The 27166-nt window shown below is 40.2% G+C and overlaps 1 protein-coding gene across 1 annotated transcript in view; it reads right to left on the bottom strand.

The window, feature by feature from the left end:
• The window catches only part of LOC103808020 (utrophin-like), a gene marked incomplete at its 3' end in the record, with an annotated part of 123877 nt that extends 111995 nt beyond the window's left edge, over positions 1-11882 (bottom strand). The window contains exon 1 of the mRNA XM_009080775.1: positions 11789-11882. Within this exon, the coding sequence (XP_009079023.1) occupies positions 11789-11882 (94 nt within the window). The remainder of the gene's footprint in view (positions 1-11788) is intronic.
• Positions 11883-27166: the final 15284 nt, after the last annotated feature.

Genomic DNA, 27166 nt, shown 5'->3' with positions numbered 1-27166 from the left:
CCCCCAGATAAGGCCCTTTGTATCTTTGAATGACCCTTAAAATAAAAGCCAACTTGTAACACAGGAAGAAACAGAGGTATAGACTGAAAAAAATGCTTCTACCACCAGTAGGCATGAATCACTTTTTAAACACTGACATACACTATTGGGTTTTGCTGGCACAACTATCCATATATGAAAAACGCACACAGACATCACCAATAGCAATAGCCAAGTGCACATGGACATCACTCTGGCATTGACAAAGCTCTATTAATGAAGTGCGTTTCCTAGCTTAATTTACTTATTTTGAGGAAATGATGACAACTACACGACAGACCAAATCTCTCTGCCAGTAAGAAAGGGAGGCTATACAGCAAAGCAAAATACCAAGCACAGCCTCTGCAGCAGACAAAAGCATTTAATGCAGTACAATACGATAATTTCCTCAATTCAAAAATTTTTCTTGAAATTCAAGAGCACTTGGTTTTAGATATTTTTATCAATACAAATATTTACACCTTTCCAGTGTCACACTGGACTAAAAGTAAGATCAGCACTTAACCCTCACCCCAGAAAAAGCCAGGACAAGATCACCATTGCTGGGTCACATAAGGCAAGGGAGAATTTCTTCAAAGGCTTTCACATTCCCACTCTCACCCCACACCAGAAAAAAAGCCATTTGCAAGTAGCATCAAATAATATTTCTTACAACAAACAATTTTACTGAATAAGCATTTCCCAAATATCCCAAAATACATGCTGTAAGCACTGCTAGAACAAGAGCTGTGCTTAAACGCAGGGTTCAGTACAACACCCCAGTCTGAGGTTGCCTCTTGGCACTTGCTCTGCACATCCCCAGCTCTCCCAAGAGCCAGACACACATCAGCCTTGTCAGACCTACCCATGTAAACACTCCCAAGCACCAGACAGGTCTGGTGAAGCAAAGCCCAATTACTCCACCACATCTGAGCAGGTTGTGAAGGGTCTAAATTGATGTGTAATTGCTCAGAGGTGAAGGGTCAAATGAGGGAGAGAAAGGAGATGGGGATAAGGCAGGGATATACTCCTAGAAGCGTGCAACAAGACCTGCTGTCTACAAAAGAAAAGCAAAAAACTCACATGGTTCCCCAATGGGGTTAAGAGAAGACTGCTTTCTATTTAACATGTATTTGCGCTTCTGAGAAAGCTACTATAACAAACTAACTTCAGATACATTTACAAGAATTACAAAGTCTCAATAAAATGATGCATTTAACTTACCACAAACTATAAGGGTTGGTAGTAATAAAATAAAAAAAAAAACCAACAAAGTAAAACAAACCAACAATGCCTTTCATGCTCTTCAGGTCATGCAAATAAATGTAACACTTTAATGGAGGTAATAAAAGAAAGATTCTTATTTCTGAAACAGTAACACTACAATCTCAGAAAGAACAAGTGGTATGAACCGGGTGAAATAAACTACAGAATAGCAATCACAGGTCATCTCCTAAAGATGCTGTTGTCCTCACATGACTTGTCTTTGACTATTTAGCTTTGTGTACTATAAACTAGGTGTGGGAGAAAGTGGGGAACACATCTGCAAAGTACTTTCAACTCAATTTTACATCCTTTTCTAAAAGCAAAAAAGCTTTACTTTCAACACTCTGCACTGTTAAATATCACAAGTAACTTCGGTATTTGACAGTCTAACCTGCCTCACACAAGGCAAAACTAAGAGCAATGCAATTGATAAAATTTGCTAGAACTTTTAAAGTTGTTCCACTTTATCATATCATCTTAAACATTAGTATGAATACAGCTGAAAAACCTTAAATGGCTTAATATTAAAGCTATTCTAAGATTTTTTTCTACAGCTGTTTGCTCCTTTGGACAACAGTCCCAAAAACTAAATCACAAAACTGCTTAGTGCTTTTTTTTTAAGAAACACCACAAACATTTTCATCCCTGTATTCACATAATACAGATTAGATCTTCATATTTGAAGATCACTAATTTCATTTGATGTCGAATACCACTTCTGGTTTTCCACACTATTGCTATATTAAGGCTACTCTAATTTAAAAATGAGAATATTCTGTCGATCAGCACACACAAGCAAAGCAGCAGTACAAAAAAAAAGTAAATAAAACTTTTTCTTGCTTCTTTGCAATTTAGAATGGGAAACAGTAGTGAGGATGTACAGGAGGGCATGTGAACTCATGCACAGTGCTGTCTGAAGCACCACAGAACAAACTGCAATACAGCACTTATATTTCAGATTGTCCACTGCTGACACACATAAGCAATCTGTGGCAGAAGTAGGATCATTCACAAAACCCAAGAATTGATGAAGCCTACCACAAAGGGGCAAGGAACGAACTCCTGCAACGGCATGCACATCTACAAGCTGCTGTAGCAGCACCAAATGCACCCTGAATGTCAGTCACCTACCTGCCAGCTACTTGCCCAAACAGCACACAAGATATTATCACTGTCCAATAGGTTTGGAAATGAAAATTCACATCTGAAGAGTAACTCAAGTAGCCAGAAGCTCAGTCTTATTTATACAGTCATTCTACTAAATATTCCTAAGATTCCACTCAAAGTTACACAGTCAGGCTAAGAAGGGCTTTGGAAGAGCTTAAAAGGCAGTACAGACATGCTTTATCCTGCAGCATTTTTACAGTCCAACTATGAACTGGCATGACTGGCTTCACAAGACAACATTGACAGGCTTCTCTTTATTCAGAAAGAGAGCTCTCAGATTTTGTAAATGACAGGTAAAAACTGAATGAAAGAGTGCAAAGGCAGAATCAGAGTGTCAAAGGGGACTTCTAAGAAGGCTAGAAAAAAAAGGAATACATGTGAAGATTTTTGCTCTCAAAAGAATTAGCATGAGTAAGAGATAACTTTGCAACCTATTATGCTAGTTTGAATTTTGGTGGATTTAATTACAGCCTTCCACGTGCAAGAGGCTTGTCTCTAGTCCTGCAGAGATAAGTATACAGGCAAAAGAGAAATAACAACTTGCTAAAAACAAATAAAAGCTCAGAAACCTTAGTCTTGTCACATTGTTCCATTCTTCTTATTCATGTCACATCATTTGACTATCATTCCTCAAATCTTTACATGGCTGCAAAAATGTACAGCAGCTCAGGGTGAGTACCAGCCTCCTCACCCTCCAAGAAAAGCATTAATTTCTACCTTTTATTATTTACCTTCAGCATAATGGAAGAAACCATATATGAAAGCAGTATGCAAGGATACTCTTTCTTGGGACAGGAAGACGTATTACAAGAGATTAAGAGTGAGCAAGGATGAAGCACAAATGTTTGCATTTATTGTATTACCTCCAACACCGTGACAAATTCTTCATCTCGATCATGTCAATCTCCAAAACACAGGACAGCAGAAAGGAATTTGGGGAGGGAGAAGATGCAGACAGAAAGCAGGTATCAGTTAAGACACAAAAACTTAAGAGTTGAGATAAATGCAAAAGTGTCATATTGTAGTAAGTTCAGGGAGAATGAAACAAGAGCCTGAGAAATTAAAGAAAAGCTCAAAAGGTCACTCAAAAAACCACCACAGCAGTAGCAAAATCATAATTGTGTAAAGTTAAAAAATACACACCATATCACTGATAACAGGGAGATTTCACAAAAATTATTTCTTTGACAACATAAGCTGCTGGTTTGGAACTTTGTTTTAACCCCCAACTGCACATTTGGTTTGATCTTGCAAAGGTGAAAGCTCAATAACTCACTTATACTGGCATGAGAACAAAACAAGAGAATGAATATGCAAAGGCAGAGAAACAAAAAAGCTTCTATGATTTATTAGACATGAGAGCACTCTTACATTGCAAAGCAGCCAATAATAAAACAAGTCGATCAGAGATGATCTAGTTGTCTCAGAATTCTTCAAAAGTAACTGCTAAGCCAGTAAAGCATTTCCCCAACACCCGTTGTTCTGCAGGCTGTCTGAACCATTTTACAGGAACTTCTACCAACTCCAGCATCAACTTTTCTCTGCTCCCACAGACTACATTATGAAAAATAAGACAGCTACAGATCTATTCATAGTGCCATCCAATTTTTAATTGAACATCCAATTTTTAATTGAACAGGGAGCAATGGCTCTGGCAGGACTGCATGCTAAACTATTGAACATTTGTTTTTCTTAATTCCTTCACCCACTGATAATTTGTACACAAAGATATGTTTGGTTCTGTTTGGTTTCAGTAGGGGTGTTTTTGTGAGGTGCTATTTTCAATGGCTAGAGTAAATTTTTTAGCCTAGTCAAATAGTCTCCCATCTTCTCAAGAACACATTCACACTGTCGAAACAATAGCTGATTATTTACCTAAGATACTCTGTCACGTATAAGGTTCAAGGACACTCACTAGGACAAGGCTACTAGAACACACACGTTTTGTCACTAAGATCTGACTCATTCTCTGTCACTCCACAGAGTGACAGTCACAAGGCAGCTTTGTGGGTGCTGCAGAGGGGATGAGAGACAGGGTAGTGCACAGGAATAAGGAACACCATGCCAGGACTTCAGCAAAAGGGAGTAGAGAGCACCCACTACTGCTGCTTATGCTGGCTGTAAACCAACCTTACTGCCCCTGCAGCTGATGCCATTAAAGCAAGAGTAGTGTATATGCACAGAGTGGCAGAACACTGCACTTTCTTAGCAGATGATCTTTTCCAGGATGCTGCAAATATTTAATGCAAGTCTGCTTGCCTCAACATGGGTTTCATTTATATTTCCATCAGGAAAATTTTGGACCATAGGTTTTAGCTCATGCTCTTGCTGAGAGCTGACTGAATGTGCCTGCCAAGAAAAAAAACAGCTTTTCTCACAAATAAAAAACCCCAGTTCTCTTTGAAGATGTAATTAAAATAAGCAGGCTTTTTCATTCCCTTTGGGGGAGTGTGGCAAGGATTTGAGAATGAAGGGTTGAAATTTGGTCTGGGAAGAAAAGGCCAGGTAGAGAGAAGGTGGTTTAGGTTTTGTCTTTGTTTCATACTATCCTATTTCATTTTAATTGTCAATAAATTAGATGACTTTCCCCTCAGACAAGTCTGCTTTGCCCACAGTTGAAACTGATCATATTACTGTCCTCACCTCAACCCATGAGCTTTTCAGTCATATTTTTCTCCCCTGGCCAGTTGAGGGGAAAGCAAAAGAGCAGCTGGGTAGGCATTTGGCAGCTATGAAAATCAACCCACCAGAGGGGCTCAACAGCAAAGCTGTTATGCAGAGTCAACAAAGACAATATTAACTGCAATAGGGCACACTTACTGCAATTTATACAGAAAAAACTTTCCCCTTAGCTCAGAGAAGGATGACTGATAAGACAGCAAACTAGTTTACCTGGCTATAAAATAATTCCAGCTCAACACCTGAGGGCAAACTCTTAGTTATTTTTATTTCTAGAACAAAAATAATAAAACACACACACACAAAAAAAAAAAGCCCAAACAAACCATGGAATACAGTAAAAAATAAACAACCTAGCAAAACAAGATGCATGCTCTATATAGAAGAAAGTCTATCATAGAATTGCTCACTACCACTCAAATAATTTGATCCTAGCAGTGAGTTAAACAGCACTACTTTTCTGACAGTCATACATTAATCCACTGCAAAACAAAATTTCTTGGAAGGATAACACCTTGCATTGTCAGCAATACCTTGGTTTCTCTTTCAGTTGCAAATCCAATAAAATCACTTGGTTAAAATAGGCACTTTTTGCTCCCTTAGTCACTGATAAATAAATTACTCAAAACAAGAAGTACCACCTGTAGAAGGCTGGCACTGTACACTGAAGTGGGAATAACAATTTGATTATTTTGAGAATATACCACTTGACCACATTAAGGGCAAGAATGAAACTCCATCAGAATCAACTGAAAGCACAAGAGGTATACTATGATTGGTTTAATCCTGTCTAGGTATTAGCACTTGCAACTCTTTCTGCTAACAAATTCCACAACTACATTTTCTGTCATTTTTATTGAAGAGAAACGGGCTTGAACATTACAGGAGACTCTACCTGCCTTCAAGACTACTAAACAGAAGGCCAAGGCATGTTCCCACAGGAAAGTTATGTGTGTAACCCACACTTGGAACTTTTTTCTAAGCTACTGAAGTTACTGCTGGTAGATTAGATAAGGAATGCTTGCATGAGATTTTATGGCAACAGATATGGGAATGATGGTGAGACATCAGGTGACAGCATTTTACATCTTTCTTGCAAAAATGCTAAGAATCCAGTTTATTAACCATCATTCTCAAATTGCCATCAGCAAGCTAAAGCTTAAAACTGAAAGGAAAACACTAAGAATTAGTAACAAATTGTTTTGTCAAAAAAATATAATGCAAGACCCACATTATAAAAAAATCAGAGAAAATAAAATGGATGTTATTTAGTCATCCAGATTAGTTTTCAAATATTCAATTTCAAGTTTATTTCAGCAACTAAAATGATCATATACATTTGCTTTTGTCATTAGAAGTTAAGAAATAGCAACTAAGTTTATAGAAAGAGGTGTGCCTGATAAATTTGGCGAAAGAATCTGTATAAAGACTGTATGTATGAGAGAGAAAGTAGCTTTAAAGGAGGTTTATTATGCTATTTTCAGAAAATAAAGACTTTACTATTTCTTTGCTACCTTAAAAGCAGCAGTGGAAATAAATGTTTTCCTTATATATAAAAAAGACTCAGGTCACACAGGCCAAGTAAATATTGATTTTACTATAGCTGAGATGGGAGCAGAAGTTAATGTCAATGGTCTGCACATAATGTTTTATGAATTGCTTTAAAAATATTTTGCATTACAAGGTATTAAACCAGATAAGAACCTTTTAAAATAATCTGAAGCTTAAAATGATTGAGCTGTACAATTTTAGCAGGAGAAAAGTATAGCTGAGAGAAAAAGAAGCACTTCAGCAGCTAAGGAAGCCAAGCAGGGTACTCTCTTTCAACCCAAGGCAGGCAGTCCTGAAGCCTTGATGTTGGGGGGCAACCGAGGGGCAACGCTGGGAAAGCACAGGGCTGGAACCAGTCACCAATACAAGAGGGTGTGGGCAGGGACAGGACCTGCCTGGTCATCACATGCTATTTGAGAAGATAACCTCACAGCCAGAAAACTCTGCACTCCTAGCCAATTTACCAGAACAATGGGAAATACGTGATCTTTGACATGGTCGTGGTTCCAGTAAGTGCCCAACACTCCTTACATCCCAGGCATATAACTGAACATCACACCTATATACTCTAAGTTGATATGTCTCAGGCCTTAATTTCAAGTTAATCAGACCCAGAACGGTAAAGCCTGAGCAATATTTTAACTCAATAAGGAGGAGATACTTCATAACTGCAGTACAAAATCCATACTGTAGTGAAATTCAGCAAGACAGATACAACCAACCTGCTGCCACCCGCACAAGCAATACTAAATGCTTTTTTAACTGTCAAATATTACCAGAGGCTGTCAGTGCACACTGTAGCATGCCAGGTTTGATTTGGGCAGGCACAAGGGAAAACTGTTGACTGTCACCCTGCACAGCACCCAACTTGGACAGCACATTTCCCAATTTCTGCAGAGAACCTTGCACCATTTGCTGCTTTTCTGAGCACTTAGAAATTCAGCCCGGAACATAACAAGTGTCAGAGTAAAGGCATCTCCTTCCCCTGCAGCACAAGCCTGTTCTTTACCCACTGAAAGGATCAGCCAGGGAATTACTGCAATTCGCTTTCTCAGCCGCTCGCTTAGCGAAGATTAGGGCGCGCTCCACCCAGACGCCACACAAATGAGGTCACATAGCAGACCACACTGCTGCCAATTCCTGCCCTATTCATCAGGGATGAGGGCAGGAAGCATATGGAGCCCTCCAGTTAAGGGTCACAACATTTCAGTGAAAACATAAAAGTGAACCAGCAGCAGATTATTCACCGGTCGGAGGAACATGGTTTCTCCATATGGCAGAAGTGAGTCATGGGCACCACTCCGTCCAACACAGCACAGAGGGACACAGACTGCATCCAGCAGCACAACACTCCCTACAGTGCATTTAATAGTTTAATATACATAAGAAGGTATTTTCTTAAATCCTGCAGAACTTGGAAATCAGTTTATGTGAAGACTCAAAAGGCAACTATATAATAAGATGTAATTACTTTGTAACCTGCTCTTATCTATAGCTATACTGGATTTCAGAACACATCCTTCATCACCTGCCACCAAAAGGGAAATACACCATTTAAGAGTTTAAAAGCCAGAGTTTTTTGAAATCAGATTTGAGGTCCAGCAAAGCTCTACTAAACAACTAAGCAACCCAGAGCTTACACTAATATGACCAATACCATAAATATTGACTATTGTTAATAGGCTGTGTGTGGTCTCAAATAATTTCAAGCTGCTATCAGTGCATGTATCTTGTGGAAACAGATAAATTCCTTCCCACCTGAAAGGAAGCTTTTCATTTGTAGGCTAGTGTTCCTGGGATTTCCAAAGGGAGACTACTGGTGAAAGAAATGAGACACAAATGTTCACAGAAGCTAAATTCAGCATTTCCAAAGACATATTATCAAATTATCCATTTGCAAAATGCCTGTCATGTCACTACCGTTACCTTCTACTGCTATCAAAAAAAATAACACCCATTTCAATCACTGGGGTGGTAGCAGCACAGTTAGTTCACACATTAGAATATAAATCGATTTCTTTTGCTTGTGTTGACAATTATATGGATAAAATAACAAAACAATATGTAGTCGCATATTGCTAAGGTGCTAACATAGATCATTCAGCAATGCAGAGTGTTTTATTGGCTTCAGGAGTTTACATTTTATAGGAACAGTGCCACAAGGCAACTGCTTTCAGCAGGTTTCACAGAACTGGCATCTTTTTCTGCCTCCTTAATACAGGCTAAGTAGCCTCCCCTCAAATGACAGGGTGACATCCATCTGGGTAATGAAGCAATTGAGGCAAAAAAAATTCTTTTAAGAAATCATCACATGAAATATTGCTGCAACAGTAGTGTATGTATATATAAATACAAAATAGCCCCATCATTTTCCTGGAACAATTGTGGAAGTTTTCCTGGAAGAATATAAGTTATTTCCCATGACATGGAACAACAAAGAAGAAAGCCCATATGTTTGAACAGGTGAAGGAAGTACAAGATCCTTTCCTTTTCCCCCCCTCACAGATAAAAGGCAAACTCTGGTTCCACTTAGGCACCAGCAGCCTACTAGTGCCACCACACTCCCAACACCTATCACTAACTTGAGAACTCAAAAGGTTGTTAAGAGAGATTAGACATTTCTAAAGGACATCCCACTAGACAAGCTAAATTATTTAGTATATTTTAGGTCATGAACCAACCTGATTAAACATGTTCATGTTGTTTAGGCTTCAAAGGACAGAAGAGAGTCTTATCCATTTTGTTTTCACCTAAACTAATTCAGTTGTATCCAGATACTTGAGCAGATACGAGCTTTAACCTTGCTTCCTCCAGTCCCTGCCAATTCTCACAGCAAGCAGGTAACCAAAAAAGCCAAAGCCTCACCTCTGCTGTCACTGCAACATTTACAGGGCAGCAACCACCCCTAAACCTTCTAGCCAGAGCTGCACACAAGGTGCTTCCTACACCCCTCAAAAGTCTCTCTGCTATTTACATTCTGGATTTCTGTGAAAAGCAAATGACATGAAGGAACAATTACACACACCCCTCCCAACTTCTCCACCCATTTTTTCCTTGCTTATTTCCAGTACTGTATCATTACAAATCCTATCCTCTCAGAGGAAAGCTTTCCCCCACACCCACAACCCTGATTTAACTTTTTACCTTTAGTTTCTCATTTTCCCTTCCATGCTTCTCATCTTCTACCTTTTTTCAGATTTTTCTTCCTCGCCTCTGTGCATTTCCAACATACTAAGAAGTATCCAAAGCTACCAGTACCCTCACAGCCTCCAAACACATAGTAATTAAAAATTAAAAAATCCTGCTGCTTGATTAAGAAAAATTATAATTGCAATATACCAGCCATTATAAAATAATGCTTTTAAAAACCAAGGGCTCTCCACTCAAGAGTTAAACAAGCTTTAAGAAACAGTCACTAAAACCCCTGCACAGTCATATAAAGCACCTGAGCATGCATGTAGCTGCTACTCAACTAGGAGATTACACCTTAGCTTAGCCCCAAGTACAGCAAGCAACAGAGAAATCACCCATAGACACAAAAACATCACCAAATATTAAATGCGCATACATACCGGCACTTGTCAAAAACACCTGAAAGATTGAGACAGAAAACCTTAGAGACTGACCCTTGTTATCTCATAGATGAACTTTTCAGAGGTTTCACAACTGCAGTGTTCATCAGCTAGTCACATGGCTCGTGTTAACAACTGCCCCAAGTTTATGCTCTTCTAAAAATATAGCAATAAAAGAAGAAAGGGGAAAAATAACCCTCAAGAAATAGTGCTAAAATCCTCACACAGAGCCAGAACAAATATTTTCCCCAAACAAGAGTGCAGGTTAAAAACTAAGCAGACTGATTTTCTCCTGCTGCTAGCCTTCCAAGAGTGATGAACTGCAGCTGTCTCACATTAGCAGGCTGAATACGTGCAGATTTTGAAGAACACTAAATCTCTCCAACATATAATTTAGTGAGCTCTCCAGAGTCTGTCAAAAGCAACTCCATTCACATTACTGAGTTTTCTTGACATTTTTGTCAGTTTTAAGAGAGCTTGGACTGAGCCGTAAAGGCAAAGTTTCTGCTCTCAACTAAACGGGCATATATCCAAATCCACCTCATTGTTCTAGAAACAAACATAAGTGAGATCCGAGTCCCAGCCCATCATTTTAGTCTAAAGTTAGCCATTACGCAGATACATCTTTAGAGGATTTGTGTTTCTCCAAAAACCCATATTCAGACTTCAGCTTTTTACCAAAACACCCACATCAAAAGTCAAGTCAAATGGACCAAATTCTCTATCGATCAGCAGGTTCCTCATCCACAAGTTTCTGACAGTGATTCAAAAAATAAACAGCCCACTCTGTCAATTACTGTATCTAAACAGCATACTCAAACATAGTAGGAATCCTCAAATTGTCTTTTCCTTGTCAATCTGTGTTATTTGGCCCCATTCACAAAACAGCAGAAGAGACAATCCATGAAATTTCAATTGGAATGGGTAGGAAAGACAGCAAAAAGAAAAGGAAAAAGTAATATCCCGAATTTCTCTTCCAAAGCACCCCTCCAAAAAACATATTCTTTCCAAATTACAGGAAATATTGTCTCTCCTCAGATACCACCAAAATAGGAAGAAAAAACCTGTGGGGGTGAGGAGCTGCCATAAGTATATACATCCAAAAGTCCCAGAGGACACAGTGAGCAGAACTGTAAAGAATCAAAACTAAACAGTGAAATCACTATAACTTAATGCAGTTTTAAGAAAGGTTGGCGCATTAAGACTTTCCATCAGCCAGAACAGCAGTAAAAATTATGCCATAAAAGGTTCAAGTTATAGGTGAAAGGGAAGCCCACAACACAAGCATTACCAAGAGGATTTTGTGGCTGCAGGTGTGATGCAGCCAGAGCTCACACAGCGCTTGCAATGGAGCAGTGCCACAGAAAACAGCCTTTCCCTGCTCTGTTTCCTGCCTTCCACAACCTGCTCTGTTAAAGTAAACTAACTTTAACAAAGTTAAGAAAAGCAGCTTGCATCAGGTGTAGAAGATAAAAACAGACCCACATTAGATCCCTTTATCTACCCCAGCCTTCAGAGCAGAGGTAAGCACTCACCCAGCAGAGGGTAACAGGTCTGCCTGTCGGTGTCCCGAGGCACAGCAACCTTGTACTTTTTCCACACAACTTTTTTGGCTGTCTGAATGCTCATGCTCAAGCTCAGTCTTTGAAAAACAGGAAAGTGAAGATGCAGAGGAAGTACATGCTAGTACCTACGCAAGAACTGCATGCTGGGATTCAAGGGGGAGGGAAGCGCTGGTTTTCCTCAGAGGGTTTGACATGTTCAGCCACAGAGTGACTGACAAAACCAGTCAGGAAACTAATCTTTTAAAAGGCTGCACGTAAACAATTAATGGACTTCAGGCTGATGAAGATTTCTTTTCTCTTTAAAAAGAGATGAATATGCTGCTTTGCCACTCCTTATGAAAACAGGAGGACACTCCAGCGTTCAGAGAACTGGCAAGTTAAATGTCACATACCGAAAACAGGAAAGCAGGTGGCAGTTTTCCTTTTCTCTTCAAATCAACCTCTTTGGTCAAATACCACACTCATTTTAAAAATCCTAAATATTTTTAGCATTTACTTTGTAAAAAGCTTGCGTTATTGCCATAACGTTTTTTTCCACATATTCGACAGAATGTGAAACCTGAACAACTCTGCAAGGAGCATCCACATCTTTTAATGGCCTTTCAAAAGAGTGCAAGAAATTTTAAATGTAATTACAATTTCAGTATGAAAAGGAAGTCCTGCAAATAAACCTCCAAGTCAAAACTACAAACTCTGATTAGGCATGGCATTTCCACTGTGCAGGAACTCCCAATAAGACAGAGCACAGAACATTAAAGCAGAAGGCTAGTAATGCAAGGCTGTGATAGCATCAGAGTTATTTTACAAGTAGGCCTTTAAACTGTTCTTACCACAGTACAGAAAGCAAATCCAATCTCCCTGTCTTCAGAATCCTGTTACCAACTTTATTATCAAATTAAGAGGACTCCAAATTCTGTAGTTATGAAAGATTCACAACTCCAGATGACACACTTTAAGATACTGAACTATACAAAATTCCAATAGCCACAAGAAAGTAATGCAAGAAGAGATTAACTGTAACACAAGTACAAGCACGATGACCAGAGAGAATTCTAAACAGCAGAACTGGTTTCAACAGCAGAAAGACAGATGCTGTTTGATTTGCCTGTCTCATTGTATTATGCTATCAGACAACCGTTCTAAATACAGCTCTCATCTCTTCATTAATATTCAGTTGGTACAGTTTACTGTGTCACACACCAGACACTATTTGGGGGAGGGGAGGAGGGGGGAATCAAGATCAGATTTTTCTTTAAATTTTTGCAGACCAGGAGTAGGTCTTAGTTAGTTTTGTGGGTTGGAGGCTTTTTTCCCCCAATTTTAAGAATTCCTCAAAGTTGAAGGCTAAAAGACTTCACACAAAAGTCTTCACACAAAAGGAGTTTTGTTTCCATGAATAAAGACAACCATACATTCAGGGGGCTAAATCAGACATTTGTGTCCAAACATTTCTGTGAACCACACAAACAAGAGCAATGTGGAAAGGTAATAAAAGTTTTAAAGCTAAGATTTCTATTTTAGAAACAAAGACTTATTTTGTCACAGTAAATACAAATATAAACCTCACTGTGCCAAGCACTTCACAAGCACAAAACAAAGATGCTGCTGACTCCCCCAAGCATACAATGAGAATTAGCAGACAGTTATGTATGTATGTCAGAAGTCTTACAACAGCACCAGAACTTCCTTTTTTTCAGGTCTTGTTGAGACTGGTCTGAATTCCCTAAGAATGCTCTCCTGTTGTCCAGTGCCTCATCTCACCTTGGTCCCTGCCACTCCAAGACAAGGCCCACCCACACTTGCCAAGACTGAAGAATAAGCACAAGTTTCACAAGTTAGCTAGTTCATCACAACATTTCTGGGTTTCCCACTTCTCAAAAAAGAAAGGGTTTGTAATCAGTGAGAGCAGTTAGAGAAACACTGACCTCAGACTCCATCAGTCTCTTAAACTTCAATGTGAAGCTATTAGCAAGGCTGAGAAAACCACTCATACACGAGAACTTCCAGAGAACCTCAGCTCTCAAGCTCTGCCTGCCATCAGCAGCTGCAGCATGTACATTAGAGACACTGCTTTCATCTAGCAGCAAGTTTTGCCTCGAAAACCCAACATTTCAATAAGAATATACACTGACAATATTTATTAACTTAATAAGAGGGGTTGTTTGGGTTTTTTAATTTAAACATAGTGCATCTCTTGCCTAAATGGTGACAGAATTATTAACATTAAATAGTTTCATGTCAGAACCCATCTCCAAAGAAATTAGCTTTAGATTGGCAGAAATATTTTTTGGACTACATTTTATAAGCAAAACTATGGTCTCTCCCAAAATCTGAAGTATTGGGTGTGAAATCCATGTGTTAACCGCAAGAGCTGATAAGGAAGAGAGAAATGGAAACTTCTGGGGAAATTTATTTTGAAAAAAAGCAAAAGAAGATTTTTGTTTTAATTTTTTTAAACAAACTCAAGAGTTCAACACACTAGCACACTCTCTACCCACAAACCACTCCATTCATTAGGAGAAGATAGTCTTATTTCTACTACTACTGAATTCAATAGGCCATTTATTTAGCAGCTCTCTGACTGGAGTACGTGCTCTCCTCCATTCACTCTGGTGTTGACAGTAGTAATCAAATTTTGTACATACCACTGGCCCTATTATAGCTCAACAGCAGCTGGCTGCCTGCCTAGTCTTCTTATCATGTAAGATAAAAAAGACCATCCAAACAGACCAGTTGAAACTATAGTGAGAAGACAGAAGTAGAGCGAAGCCTAACTAGAAGTCTAGTAAGTAGAAATCATGTCTTTTTATACTTGGCCATGTATTACAAAGCATGGAGAAAAGCAAGGCTACACTCAATGTATGATGAGCTTGCTTTAAGAATTTTCTGAAGGACTGAAGTTTAGATGGCCATTCAGCCCTTGTTGAAGAGAAGGTATGAATGCCACGCTTCATACATGAAACACTACCCATCTATAGCTCAGTCCATGCAGCAGAGTATGAGAAAAGAAAAAGGCATAGAGGTGGGAGGAAAAGGAAAAAAAAAAGAGAAAAAATCTAGAACTATACCCATTCATTGGAAGGTGAGCTCAATACTTAAGATCACTCCTCTACCACAGCCCCAGCATGTATGAAGTCAGCACTGGGTTCACAGTAAAATTAAAGTTCACAGAGCCAAACAACAATGGGCGCAGAGGGCAACATCCTTTAATTATAAAAATCCCTGTATGCAAGGCAATCTAGAATGAGATTGGTTTCCATTTCTTCTTTGCCTTCTGGGAGCCTTCCAACAGCCTTGAATGCCTTGACTCTGAGAAGAGGAAACTGGCTTCTTTTTCACAGCCTCCTTCCTTCCAGCTTTGTTCCAACCAGGCCCTGGTTAACCCTGCTCTGAACTTACACTCTTCCAGACAAGTCCACAGAGAAAGGGAAGTTTTTATGAAGGAGAAAAAAACACAACTAAAGATTTCTTATGGGAGCAGAATGAAGTACAGAGTTCTCCTCTGCCTTCCTTCTCCATCACACACAAGCCAAGAGCCTTCTCCTTCCTAAATGAGGAACAGTGTTTCACAGGTTCCTGTGCTACCTGTCTAGTTCTGCCCTTCACAACACTGCTATAATGAGCTGCTAGTTAAGCAGTTCTCATGCTGTGGGACATGAACACCCCATAATTTTGTTCAGGATGTTTTGTTTCACCACAACAACATGACAGGACTTTTCTTTTTGCTGGCCTGACAATGTTTTGAATTAGCAGACAACACAACACTTTCTGAGGAAGCAAACAAGCGCTTCAAGGCAATGCTAAGAAGGATGGTGAAAAGTCAACAGGAACTTGAACAGAAAGTAATGCTTCAAGTGCCTGTTGCATTTTGATGGAACCTGGTTATTACTGTCATAGAATGGATCAGGTTGGAAGGGACTGTGGGGTCATCTGGTGCAACCTCCCTGCTCAAGCAGGGTCATCTTAGAGTGCATGGCACAGGATTGCAATCAGACAGCTCTTGAATATCGCCATTGAGGGAGAATCCATGACCTCTCCAGGCAGTCTGTTCCAATGCACAGTCACCCACACAGTAAAGAAGTCCTTCCTCATATTCATGTGGTACTTCCTAGTTTAACTCCTACTTCCTGGAAACCTACAGCATCAGCAGCTTCAGATGGAGACAAGTTTTTGACATCTCTTGAAACCTTCTTTCACACAGCAGGTTCATGTCAGCATAAGGTTTTCTCCTGGAAAGGGAATTAGCAATACAGTAAATGCCCTGGCTACTGTGGAAGAGGAGCAGAGTTTTGAGGCAGCTCCAACACAAACCCTTCCAGCATGCAACACTTCAGCCATGCTGCACTTGACACACACATGGTTCTTGTAAAACAGCATGTCTGTGGCTGCTGCAAATAATCAACTGACTCATCCTGCAAAATAAATAACAGGAGCAACTTGATAAAATATGACTTCTTTCAAGAATCAGCATAATTTTAGTCACTTTTTGTCGAAGTCCCTCTTACAGCTTTCCTTTTCCTCTTGTATAGAAACAAAGTAGTATTTTGAACGTAAATATTGAGAAAACCTGTGGATCATATTACTCTTCCAAAAGTGTTGCTCGCATTTTAACCATACCCATGAAACCTAACCACAACACAACTAGCACTTGCCTTTCACAAAACACCCTGTGCCACCTGTTTCCAAGCAGCCCAGAGGAGTGACAGCAGGTGCCCAGAAGTAGGCGCATTTTGCTTCTCATTTAAAATACTGAGCACACCTTCCAAAACAGGGTTCCTGCCCATTCCTGCCCACCTTTATAAAACAAATCCAAATCAATCCATGACAGATGCACAGCTTAACATTTGTGTGCTTGTATGCAGGGGCCCTGGCATTAAGCCCTGAGTGACAGCATGCAAGGCCAAGGACAAGAGCACTTGAGCTGCCCCAGCTCCTCCAACAAGCAATCCTGATGGTTTACAGTTCTCAAAACCACTTGTCTTGCTGTAATGGGACAGACTCTGAAGTCTGGGTTCCACCCGGCAGCCAAGTAGCTATGAGATTTGTTGGTAGCAGGACACAATTCAAAGATAGGGAGGCAGTGGTTTAGGCAAGAACACAAATAAAACAATTTACTTGTACCCCTTCCTTAGAAAGTATCTTCTGATACATTCTTTTCAAACTCCCCCAGATATCCCTGTACAGACCACACAGGGCTGTGCACTGGTGTTTGACTCAGGGAACAAAGAGGGACAGCATTGTACCTTGCAGCTCTGCCTTCTGCAGGAACTGTTAACAAAGTTCTTTGGACTTCCTAGTCACCATGCTGGGGATGGGGAGTTATGCTCACCTGGAAAAGAAGGATCTGCAGAAAGCCTGAATTAGGATCCCCAAGTCTCCTTATTCCCTCCTTGAACAGCAACAGTAATGCAGAGAGCTCCCCCTAAGCTAAACAGGTTGTCTTTTCCTAGTCCATAGAGCTAAAACTCAGTAAGCTAAGAAGAACAGAACAAATAAGTCTGTTCCCTATGGTTATATAGCTGATCAGAGGCAGCTCAGGGACAGCCTTCCTACAAGCAGCTTCTTGTCCATTAGAACATTTTGACAAATACATATGAGAAGTTTGACTCATTTGTGTTGACTGGTGTTCAGACTTTTCAGAATAAATACAGCAATTACTGGAGAAGACAGAGTTGCACATCCAACAACAGCATCTCCAGTTAAACTCCCCACTCAGAGTATAAACCTGCCTCCTGCCAAGGACCCAAGGCAAGCATTCCCCTTTCCAAAATAGCATCGCTGTTATCAGAGTCCAAAGCCAAAATAAACACCAACCCCAAACACATCTACTCAGCTCAGCACAGGAAGGCTGCACTGGATGATCAGGACTCAGTACCGTGACAGCACAAAGCTCAAATGCATGCACCCAGCCCAGGGTCCTCGAGCAGCCCCACAGCCCCTGGGGACCACACACTGCCCAGCCTTATGAGGGCAAGTGTCACACCGTTACTTCTGCATGATGACAGAGCGACAACTCAAAATTTTCCTAACTATACAAGCCCATTGTAAAAGTTACCTACACTGCTGCTACTGTATGAGGCTTCACTTTCATGAAAGACCTCTTTACCAAAAAAAGCCCAAAAAATCCTCAAAAACCACTACACAAAGTATACTCTAGTTCAATCATCTTTAAACCCTCCAGTTAACTGCAGACTTACTATACCTCTTGTTAATTTGTCCCAGTAGTTAAATTTGCACTCACTGCTAAAAGCTTACATAGCAATTCACAACCTTTAGCCACTGATCTCCTTTTAACAGCTACAAACTGCAAATCATTGTGTGATTAAGGTTACCAAGACTGCAATAAGGCCAGAGAGTATATTTCAATAGATAATCCAACCTTCAGAGGCTTTGGTAGGTATAAAGATGGTACTCAAAAAATCATTGCATCACAGGTGTCGGATACTAGAAGTTCATCATTAAAACTATTGTTAAAATTAATTGCCTTCTTTCTTCCCTCCCCAATTAGCACAGAAAAAAAAAAAAAAAAAAAAAAAAAAAAAAAAAAAAAAAAAAAGAGGTAAAACCATGTCCTTTGTTAAATATTGAACCTACTGGAACCAGCAAAATACCTGATTAATAAACTACTGAGGTTGAGTTCAGTTTACAGAGGACCATCATGCAGCAGCTATGGCAACACAGAACCACCACACTGCACTGCCAGCTAGCAATGGGAAACATAAGAACAAAGAGCAAAGCAACAAACAGCATCAACCTGCTTTCTTAGGGCCACAGAAGCAGAATTAAAGCTCTCAGAGGGAGGGCTCTTCAGTTTAATACAGCATTTCTGTGTATCAAGGGAATAGTGAGTGAGTGTGGTAAAGAGACAAAGCACATGGCACAACTAAAGGAAGAAAAGACAACCAAACACCAAAAAAAAAAAAAAGCCTCAAGTCTCTCTAAAAGTAATGGTACACACACAATCATAAGCAGAGATCCAACAGCAGTGATAAAATAGGTGCACGTCCTTTCCCAAAAAAAATGCACCACATCAATCCACCTGCCCAGGTTCCCAAGCAGAAGCTGGGGAGCAGTCCAGCTCACATATCAGCTGAAGAGGTTAAGTTATAGTTGGGTAGGCACCTCACTCAGGTCCATGCTAGCTAAGGAGAGCTCACACAAACCACCACCAGTGGAGACATGGTACAAAAAGGCCTAGGCAGTGGCAAGCAGCTGAGAGGCGGAAACTGATTCAATTGAGTAACGATTTTGCAAGCCAGCAAAAGGCTGCATGTTTACACCCTCACTTGTTTTCGAGAAATTTTCAGCAAGCTTACTGTGTGTGTACTTTGCAGGCTTCTGCCAGGTCAAATGGAAAACACTGGGCTCAGTTATTTAAGCTCAAGTGTGCGGAGGAGTAATTACCAAAGCTCCACTGGACAGAAGGATTGCATTCTTTTATTCTTCAAATGCCACCACCCACTAAGATGTGATCATAAAACTCTCAGAAACCTTGCAAGCAAATCCAGCAAACTCTATGCAGAAGTTAGCCTGCAATCACACAGCACCTATCTCAAAAACTCCATCTGTACCTTTGAAAGTACTAAGGTACAATGACCAACTCTAACTGCTGCCACCACCAGCGTGGCTTTTGTCACCAACGTAACGATGTGTTACTTGAATTTATATCTTAAATCATGTGAAAGCTGGGATAGAGGCCACAGGTACAGTATGTTCCAAGAAGTCTGTCTGAGCCTGACTGGCAAAACACACCCATTCCCAAGCCAGAAATATCAAGCCCCAAAACGCAACTTCTGTTTCACAATGACTGTACAACACATGCAGCATAGCATTCCCATGTCAATATTTAATGTCAATGATATACATTTACTAGCTGATATTAAAGCAATTTGAGGGTTAAAAACAGATGCACACACTAATAATATTATTAGTAACCTTACTGAAGCATCACACCTTAAACTTGAAGTGTGAGCAGGCACACAGTCTCACCCATGCAGCTTTTCTGCTATTCATTCCACTCCCCCATTTGTATAATTGGTTACAAGGGCATCTGACTTACTGACTTTACTGCAACAACCTTACAACAGGCTCAGTAAAATTTCACATTACTTTTACAATAACATTTTAAAGCAGAAGCCTTTAATAATTTGCTTTTTCCCAGCCTCTGAATCTAAGTGTCTTATCCCTACTCTGTTTAAATAAACAATCAGAATCACAGAATTTAAGGGTCAGAATGGACCTTACAGATCATCTAGCCCTAACCCTCCTGCCATGGGTAGGGACACCTCCTCACTAGATCAGGTTGCTCAAGGCCTCATTCAGCTTGGTCTGGAACATTGCCAGGGTCAGGGCAGCCACCACTTCCCTGGGCAACCTGTTCCAATGTCTCACCACATTTAGAGTAAAAAAACTTCTTTCTAGTATCCAACCTAAACCTCCCCTTCTTCAATTTGAACCTATTACTATCATTAGGAACTATCACTGCAGTTCCTAACAAAGAGTCCCTGGCTCCCTTGTAGGGCCCTTCAGATAATGAAAAGTTGCTATGAGGTCTCCACACAGTCTTCTCTTCTCCAGGCTGAACAGCCTCAACTTCCTCAGACTGTCTTCAGAGGGGACATGCTCCAGTCCTCTTATCAACTTTGTGGCCTCCTCTGGACTTGCTCCAACAGTTCCACGTCCTTCTTATGTTGAGGACACCAGAACTGCATGCAGTATTCCAGGTGGGGTCTCATAAGAGCAGAGGGGGAGAATCACCTCTTTTGACCTGCTGGCCACACTCCTTTTGATGCAGCCCAGGATTCGACTGGCATTCTGGGCTGTGAGCACACACTGCCAGTTCAATCATTGCTTTCATGTATTTCAAAAATACATATATCATGACTACATTCACAATAAGTATGTAATATAAGTATCTTTGAAGAAAAGCTGTTACACCAAAGTGGATAGATTGAGATTCTGAGACATCACACACCATCCTGTGTGTTCAGGACACTCGCTCTATTCAGCAGCAGATGGGCAGCCTCCCTAGCACACAAAGCAAAGTCCTCCAAATGGCACAACATGCTTACCAGTTAGTCCCTTACTTTGTCTTGTCTTTCTTACTAATCAGCTTGCTTTTGTTGCTGCTACCAAGCACTAAGTAGGTTTTCTGATAGGGTTATTTTCTTACTAGCTTAACTTCTAGCTCTTGAGCAGCAACAAAGTGCCACTGAAAAGCCTGCCTTGTTTCTCTCTGCAGGCCTGCCAACACATCCAGGCAAAGGCCACTTCAACTTCAAAGCTAATATTAAGGCAAGCTGCATTAAGCTTGCTTACAGGTGGACTTTAAAAAAAAAAGTCTTTATAGGTTGGTAAAACTAATAAAGGAGGAGATGAACAACAAAATATGAACAAGTTGTATAGCAATTGTAATTCACTCAAACACAATGTGCAGCCCTGTGGGCTCTTTGTTACGCAGACTTCATCTTGCTCTAGATTTGAGCAGTTCTCCAATACCTATATTCAACCAAACTTCATACTGCCTTCATTACCAATAATTTCATACCTAACTGTTCCTACAGGTAGATATTAAATTATTCCCATAGTATTCCCACAGTTACTGTCATATACAATTTTCTACTTCTTATGCACAGTTCCCTCACTCTAACTGGACTGGTTTAAGACAGTTGTATAAATAAAGCATTATAACACTTCACTGCTGCTTTGGTTTGGGTTTGGTTTTTTCGTTTGGTTTTGGTTTTGTAGCATGACCATAGAACTAATTCTGTTTCTTTTTTTTAATCTGCTTGTAGGTGCTTTTATTTGTTCGATTTTAAAAATCAGCTCTGACACATTCCACTGTCTATAACAAAGTTTGTCTTAAAAAACAAAAAAAAGACTTTTTCATCACAAAATCACAGGTTAGCCACAGAAAACAGACAAGCCCCTATTACATATTATCTTCATAAACATGTTACAAAAAAGCAGATTGCCACAATAAAGACTGAGATAAGCAAGGCAGTTTAGGAGAAAGGTGGCAAGGTTCCGAAACGGAGCTTCATACAAATGCAATTAAAATGTTTGTGATGCTACTTAGAAACATAACCACCTACTACTACCTGACCTTGGAAAAACTTGTGCTACTAAGTGCATATGAGACTCTGGGTCCACTGCAAAGCAGCTCTAGTGTGGATGCAGCCAAATGAGCACAGAGAGTCAAGAAGCTACATTACCCAGTGGATTTTAGTAATCTACCTTTACACCCAAATAACTGCCCTTGGCCCTGCTGGTTTTCACCACCTATCTTTCTCCCCACTTGCAAATGATAAAAACCTCACTACTGTTAAAAAAAAAAGATAATCAGCTCTCAAAGCAAATCACAAGACAATTCACTCAATCTTCTCATTCCCACATGATCATCAGGTGCTGTCACGCTAACAATATTGTACACTCCCATTCCACCATAATTCATCTTCTTTGCCTTCTACCCCTGAGCTAAACAGCTGCTCTTCAGTGTTTTGACCCTCTGTCAGGAGGGTCAAAATCAATGAAACAGGCCAATTCATTGTATTCCAGTACAATTCCAGTGAAGGGAGCATAAATCCCTACCAATACTGCAAATAAATCATGCATGGCCTTCATTTTGTCTATTGCATGCAAGATCAGGTAGCTGGGATGGAGAAGTAGCAAAGAATAGGACACATCTCAGGTTAGGTCCAGGTGCAAACACTGGACATCTCCTAAGAGCACACAAGAGCAGGAAAATGTAAACATGAGAGGGGAGAGCATTATCACAATAAATCTAACTTGGCATTTCAGCTACCAGATAAAACACGACTTACAGCTACCCCCAGCGTGAGGTTTCTGGCTAAATCCAGCTCAGGGAGGATGAGGGAACTTTGCCATCTCCTTCTGACAGACAAGTCCAGAGAAGTGCTAAAGGCCTGCCCCATGAACTGGGAGGAATCACTGCAACACATTTCAGACTCTATTTCAGTAACTGGTAGAGTAGGACAGCACAAGGATACATGTCCAACTGTAGACAGCAAGAACTTTGTGACTACTACGGAATAGACAGAGCACCTCTCAGTTGCTATCACAACCACTCATTCAGTTCCCCATGCACTCAACAGCCAGGTCTGGCCAAAAACACCAAGAGCACTCCAATGATGCAGCTGGTTTGCCATTTGTTCCACTGCTTAAGAAAACCAGTCTTACCAACAGCCTACTTCCAAGCTAAAAACAGGAAATTTGCTGAGAATTCATGTCAGGACAACAGGGGTGACAGGAGGGAATTCTTCTCATCTCATTTCTGAGACATGGCATTTGGCCACAACCAAACCTACAGTCCAATCATCCCCCAAAACCCAAGAACAGATCCAGAGACAGTGAGCAGACCACAGAAGGTTTTTTATAGGTTTTTTCCCCCTTCCCATAAATCCCATCTTCCGTAACAGAAGAGCCAAGAAATTTGTTACGATTTGGGAGCATACAAGGCATAGTCGGGTTCTCCAGCTGCTGAGAAGCAGGAAGATGCAAGTGGCAGCAATCCCAAAACAAAGTAGAGCTTTGGGGGATAGAAGTGGAGAAGGCAAGTGATTCCAATCCAGCCCACTGCTTACAGAAATTATGTAGGGCTCTTGCAGAAGTTTTACAGCTTCAGACAGTCTTTTTTTCTGAAGGTAAAATGGTCAAACTTTATAATTAAGCTTCATGGCTAATACCACTATGAAATGAAAACTTTCTTATATTTATTTGCTTCAACTTGGTCTACCCTACAAGTTCCAATTCGTGCACACTGACAGTAGTCTATAATCACAGCCAGCTGCAACAGACTTTCTTCATTATTTGTAAAAAATTTAACACATGTTAAATTCCACTCTATAGAGTGCTGTATCAGCCAAGAAAAAGAAGAAAAAAACCCACAACACATCAAGATAGAGTTAGAAAATCTTGGTAAACATTGCAAGTACAAAACAGTGTTCTCATCCACAACAACTCCACAGAAATTCAGCAGAAGCATTTCAGCATTGTTAGCCTGAACAGAAGTTCTCCAAAATTATTTTGGAATAAGCCATGTGTCTTTTAACTTAACCCAGGTTCAAAAACATGCATTGCCAAGATCCTCTTAATCAAATAATCTTCCAGGCAGCATCACTATAGCACCCAAGTACCTTCCAGCTAAACGCTGCTGAGAGTTTAGCCCTCTAAAGTTAGTCTCTCCTGCCTTCCTGGCACTGTAACACCACAAAAAGCAGCAAATGACAGATGAAGGAGGGGGAGGGAGAGAGATCACCACACACATACATCCCTTGTGTCTGTATACGATATCCATTATGAAAGTGGAACTAGAATAACTATGTGTCTTGTGTTTGCATGAACAAGTTATTGTCAGATCTTTGACTAGCATTTATGAACAAAATATGCAGGAAATGGAAGCATCAAGCACTTACCTCTTGTCTAAAAAGCTGAGCACATGGTGGTGAAATCACAACACAGTATAAACCACAAGGAAACCATACACATGACAGTTAAAGGCCGAGTTTAGTTTTTATTTCAACAAAGCCAAGTTCACATGAGCAAGCCCAATGCAGTTACCAGCATAGAACCACAGAAGCTTCCCCAACTGGGTGGGGACCTCTTGCTGAGAGTGAAACTAAAATTTTCCAGCATTTTTATCAAATCACCACTATCCCTCCTCATTCAGTGGAGCTATTGAAGCACAACTTTCGGACTTGCATACACAAGTAAGAAAGTACAAGTAAGGAGACAATCAAAGACAGGAGAATAGAGCTACAACCTACCAAATTCAGACCTGGACCAGCAGGAAAACCTTAGTGTATCTTGGACCAAGTGGGAAATAAAAAACTACCAGCTTTTCTCCAGCAGAGTTGGAAGGAAGAAGTGAATCTACCAGCATCTCCAGAGTACAAATGCCAATATCCAGACACTGCATGTATAACAGAAACTGACAGGTGCCAAAAAATTAAGACATCCACGAGAAACCTTGAAAGTCAACCTTACCAAACATGCAGAGTAGCTGAACTCAGCATGCATAAACAGTTATGAGAAGTGTTTGAGATTGCTTTCCATTTGAGATACCGGAGCTGACCCGGACAGGAGGTGGGCTGGGGATGGAGGGGAAGCATAAATATTATCCCACAGAGGCTGGATATCTGAATTCCCTCAGTTGTTTGCCCAAGATGCAATTTGTGTCCTACTACAGGAAGTCTCTGACCACATGAAGCTAATAATTCAGCAGCAAGAATGTCCTCTGTCTGGCACTTCTGTTCTGAATCTCTCTCCCCCCCTTATAAACCTTTTACTGGATGACACAGAAGATTTACCTTTATTCAGTTATGGCATTGCTTTTTAAAAGTAAGTGAATACACAAGAATACATATTGTTCACATGGCATCCTTTCATTCTGGAGAAAATTATTCCATTCATAACCTAGAGAACTACCACACAAAAGATCAAAATGCGTTAGGGCAACATACATTAATCCTTATACCAAATTTCAGACAGTTTTAAAAAAAAATTAACAATCATTCAAGGTTTTCAACAGTCATCATCTATATGCCCAATGCCCAGAAGCCTCCTTCAGTCTGAATGTGACAAGGAAGTAAACCAACTCTCTAAGAATGGTCCAGTCATGTCAGCAATGCACTCCCAAGTGTGCACGCACACACACTTGTTGCTGGTTGCCTCCAAGCTACCTTTGCCATCTGGAGACAGCTCAGGGGGATGGGAAGTGGTTCAGCATGGGCTGCAAGAATTCCTACCCCTGCACATGATGGAAGAAGCACAGACACGTGCTTTAGTATGAACTGAGGATTTGCCATTCTCCCAAGCTGGAAACACCTCATTAAAGACAGACTTCTAACAATCTCAGATCCAATCTCAGTCATTGTATAATTATTCTCAACTTGAAAGGGCTGCATAATTTCTAAGGAATATCACTATTTCCAAATGGAAGTCCCAGAAGGGGAAAATAGATACAGGTCTATGTATACATGTGTGCACAGACATATACATCCACAAATACCTCCTTCTCTCTTATCTCTAAGTATACACAACAAAGATGACAAAAACCCAACCCCATTGCATGTTGTTCATCACTTAAAAAACCACTGCCTGATCATGTGGCTGTGCTTCTGTACATCAGGAAGAAACATCCAAGCCAAAGGTGCATAATTACATTTCTATTTACTTTACCATTGCCTTTATGAGGGGGAGGGGTAGGAACAGGAGCAGTATTTAAAATATGTCGTTCCCTGAGGGCTGAAACTCACAAAACATGTTTTTTTCAGAAACAGTGGGGCTTTTTTTCCACTGGAACTGTCTCATCTCTATTCCCCAACCCTTACAATAACTTTAGTGAGTACATCCCATCACCTTGTTTATCACCAACTAATGTATTTAGTATTCAGTGTTTTGAGCCATTTCTGCCACTTAGCAGAAATCTTGTTGCCTTTCAAAGTTAGTCACAGTAGACACCTACCTACCCAGTTACCAGTTATAACAAAAAACCAAACAAGGTATAGGAACATACTAATCTTTGAAAGATTAGTCTTCTTTCAGTTTTGAAGGCATTAGTCCACATCTGCAGTGAGAAAACTGAGAAAGAAGAAGGAAGTTAGAGTAAGCTTTTTTGTTTGTTTTCTTTTATGATTTGTTTGTTTTCTTAAAGACGATGAGGCTATAGTGCTAAAGATTAAGGCTGACCTTCCTGGATGCTCTTGATATTTCCCCTGAAAAATGTACAGATCCGAGTTATCTGAGTTATGGATGACCCAAATGTTGCATGCATCTGTCGAGCCCAAGGTCTGTGACAATCAAGAGAGCTGAAGAGCAGCAAAGATGACACCAATTTAACATTTTTCTCTTCTGATTAAGTGCAAAGGAAAACAAATGCTATAAACAGGCCTCATCTGCAAAGACAAAAGACACCTTAAAAATTTATAACTACCATTGTTATACAGTGACCCAAAACTATAGCATTAAGAGGTTTCTGGTGCTTCAAATTTCATCTGGATATGCATCCTAAGAAACATCCTCCCTTAACAGGATAAAAGATCTGTTTGGTAAGCTGGCTCAGATGTTAGCTGCATGGAGGTTGAAAAACAAGAAAATGTTAACCTTTTAAATATCCAGGGTCATTCACAAAATGAACCTGAGAAACAGCACTCAACCTGCTAACAGGAGAGATGACCTGTTACAGGCATTTGGCACTACGGACAGATTGCACCCAAGTGAAATAAAGAGGTTTTTTAAGTGATCCACTGGTCCGAGAAATGCCACCAACTGGGAACTCACTTCAGGAAAGCTAAACACATGGAAAGTTACAGCTGCTTCTTTCCTCTT

The sequence above is a fragment of the Acanthisitta chloris genome, unplaced genomic scaffold (assembly GCF_000695815.1).
Source record: "Acanthisitta chloris isolate BGI_N310 unplaced genomic scaffold, ASM69581v1 scaffold18248, whole genome shotgun sequence".
In the NCBI taxonomy this organism is placed as follows: Eukaryota; Metazoa; Chordata; class Aves; order Passeriformes; family Acanthisittidae; genus Acanthisitta; species Acanthisitta chloris.
This window is presented reverse-complemented; position numbering and strand designations above follow the sequence as displayed.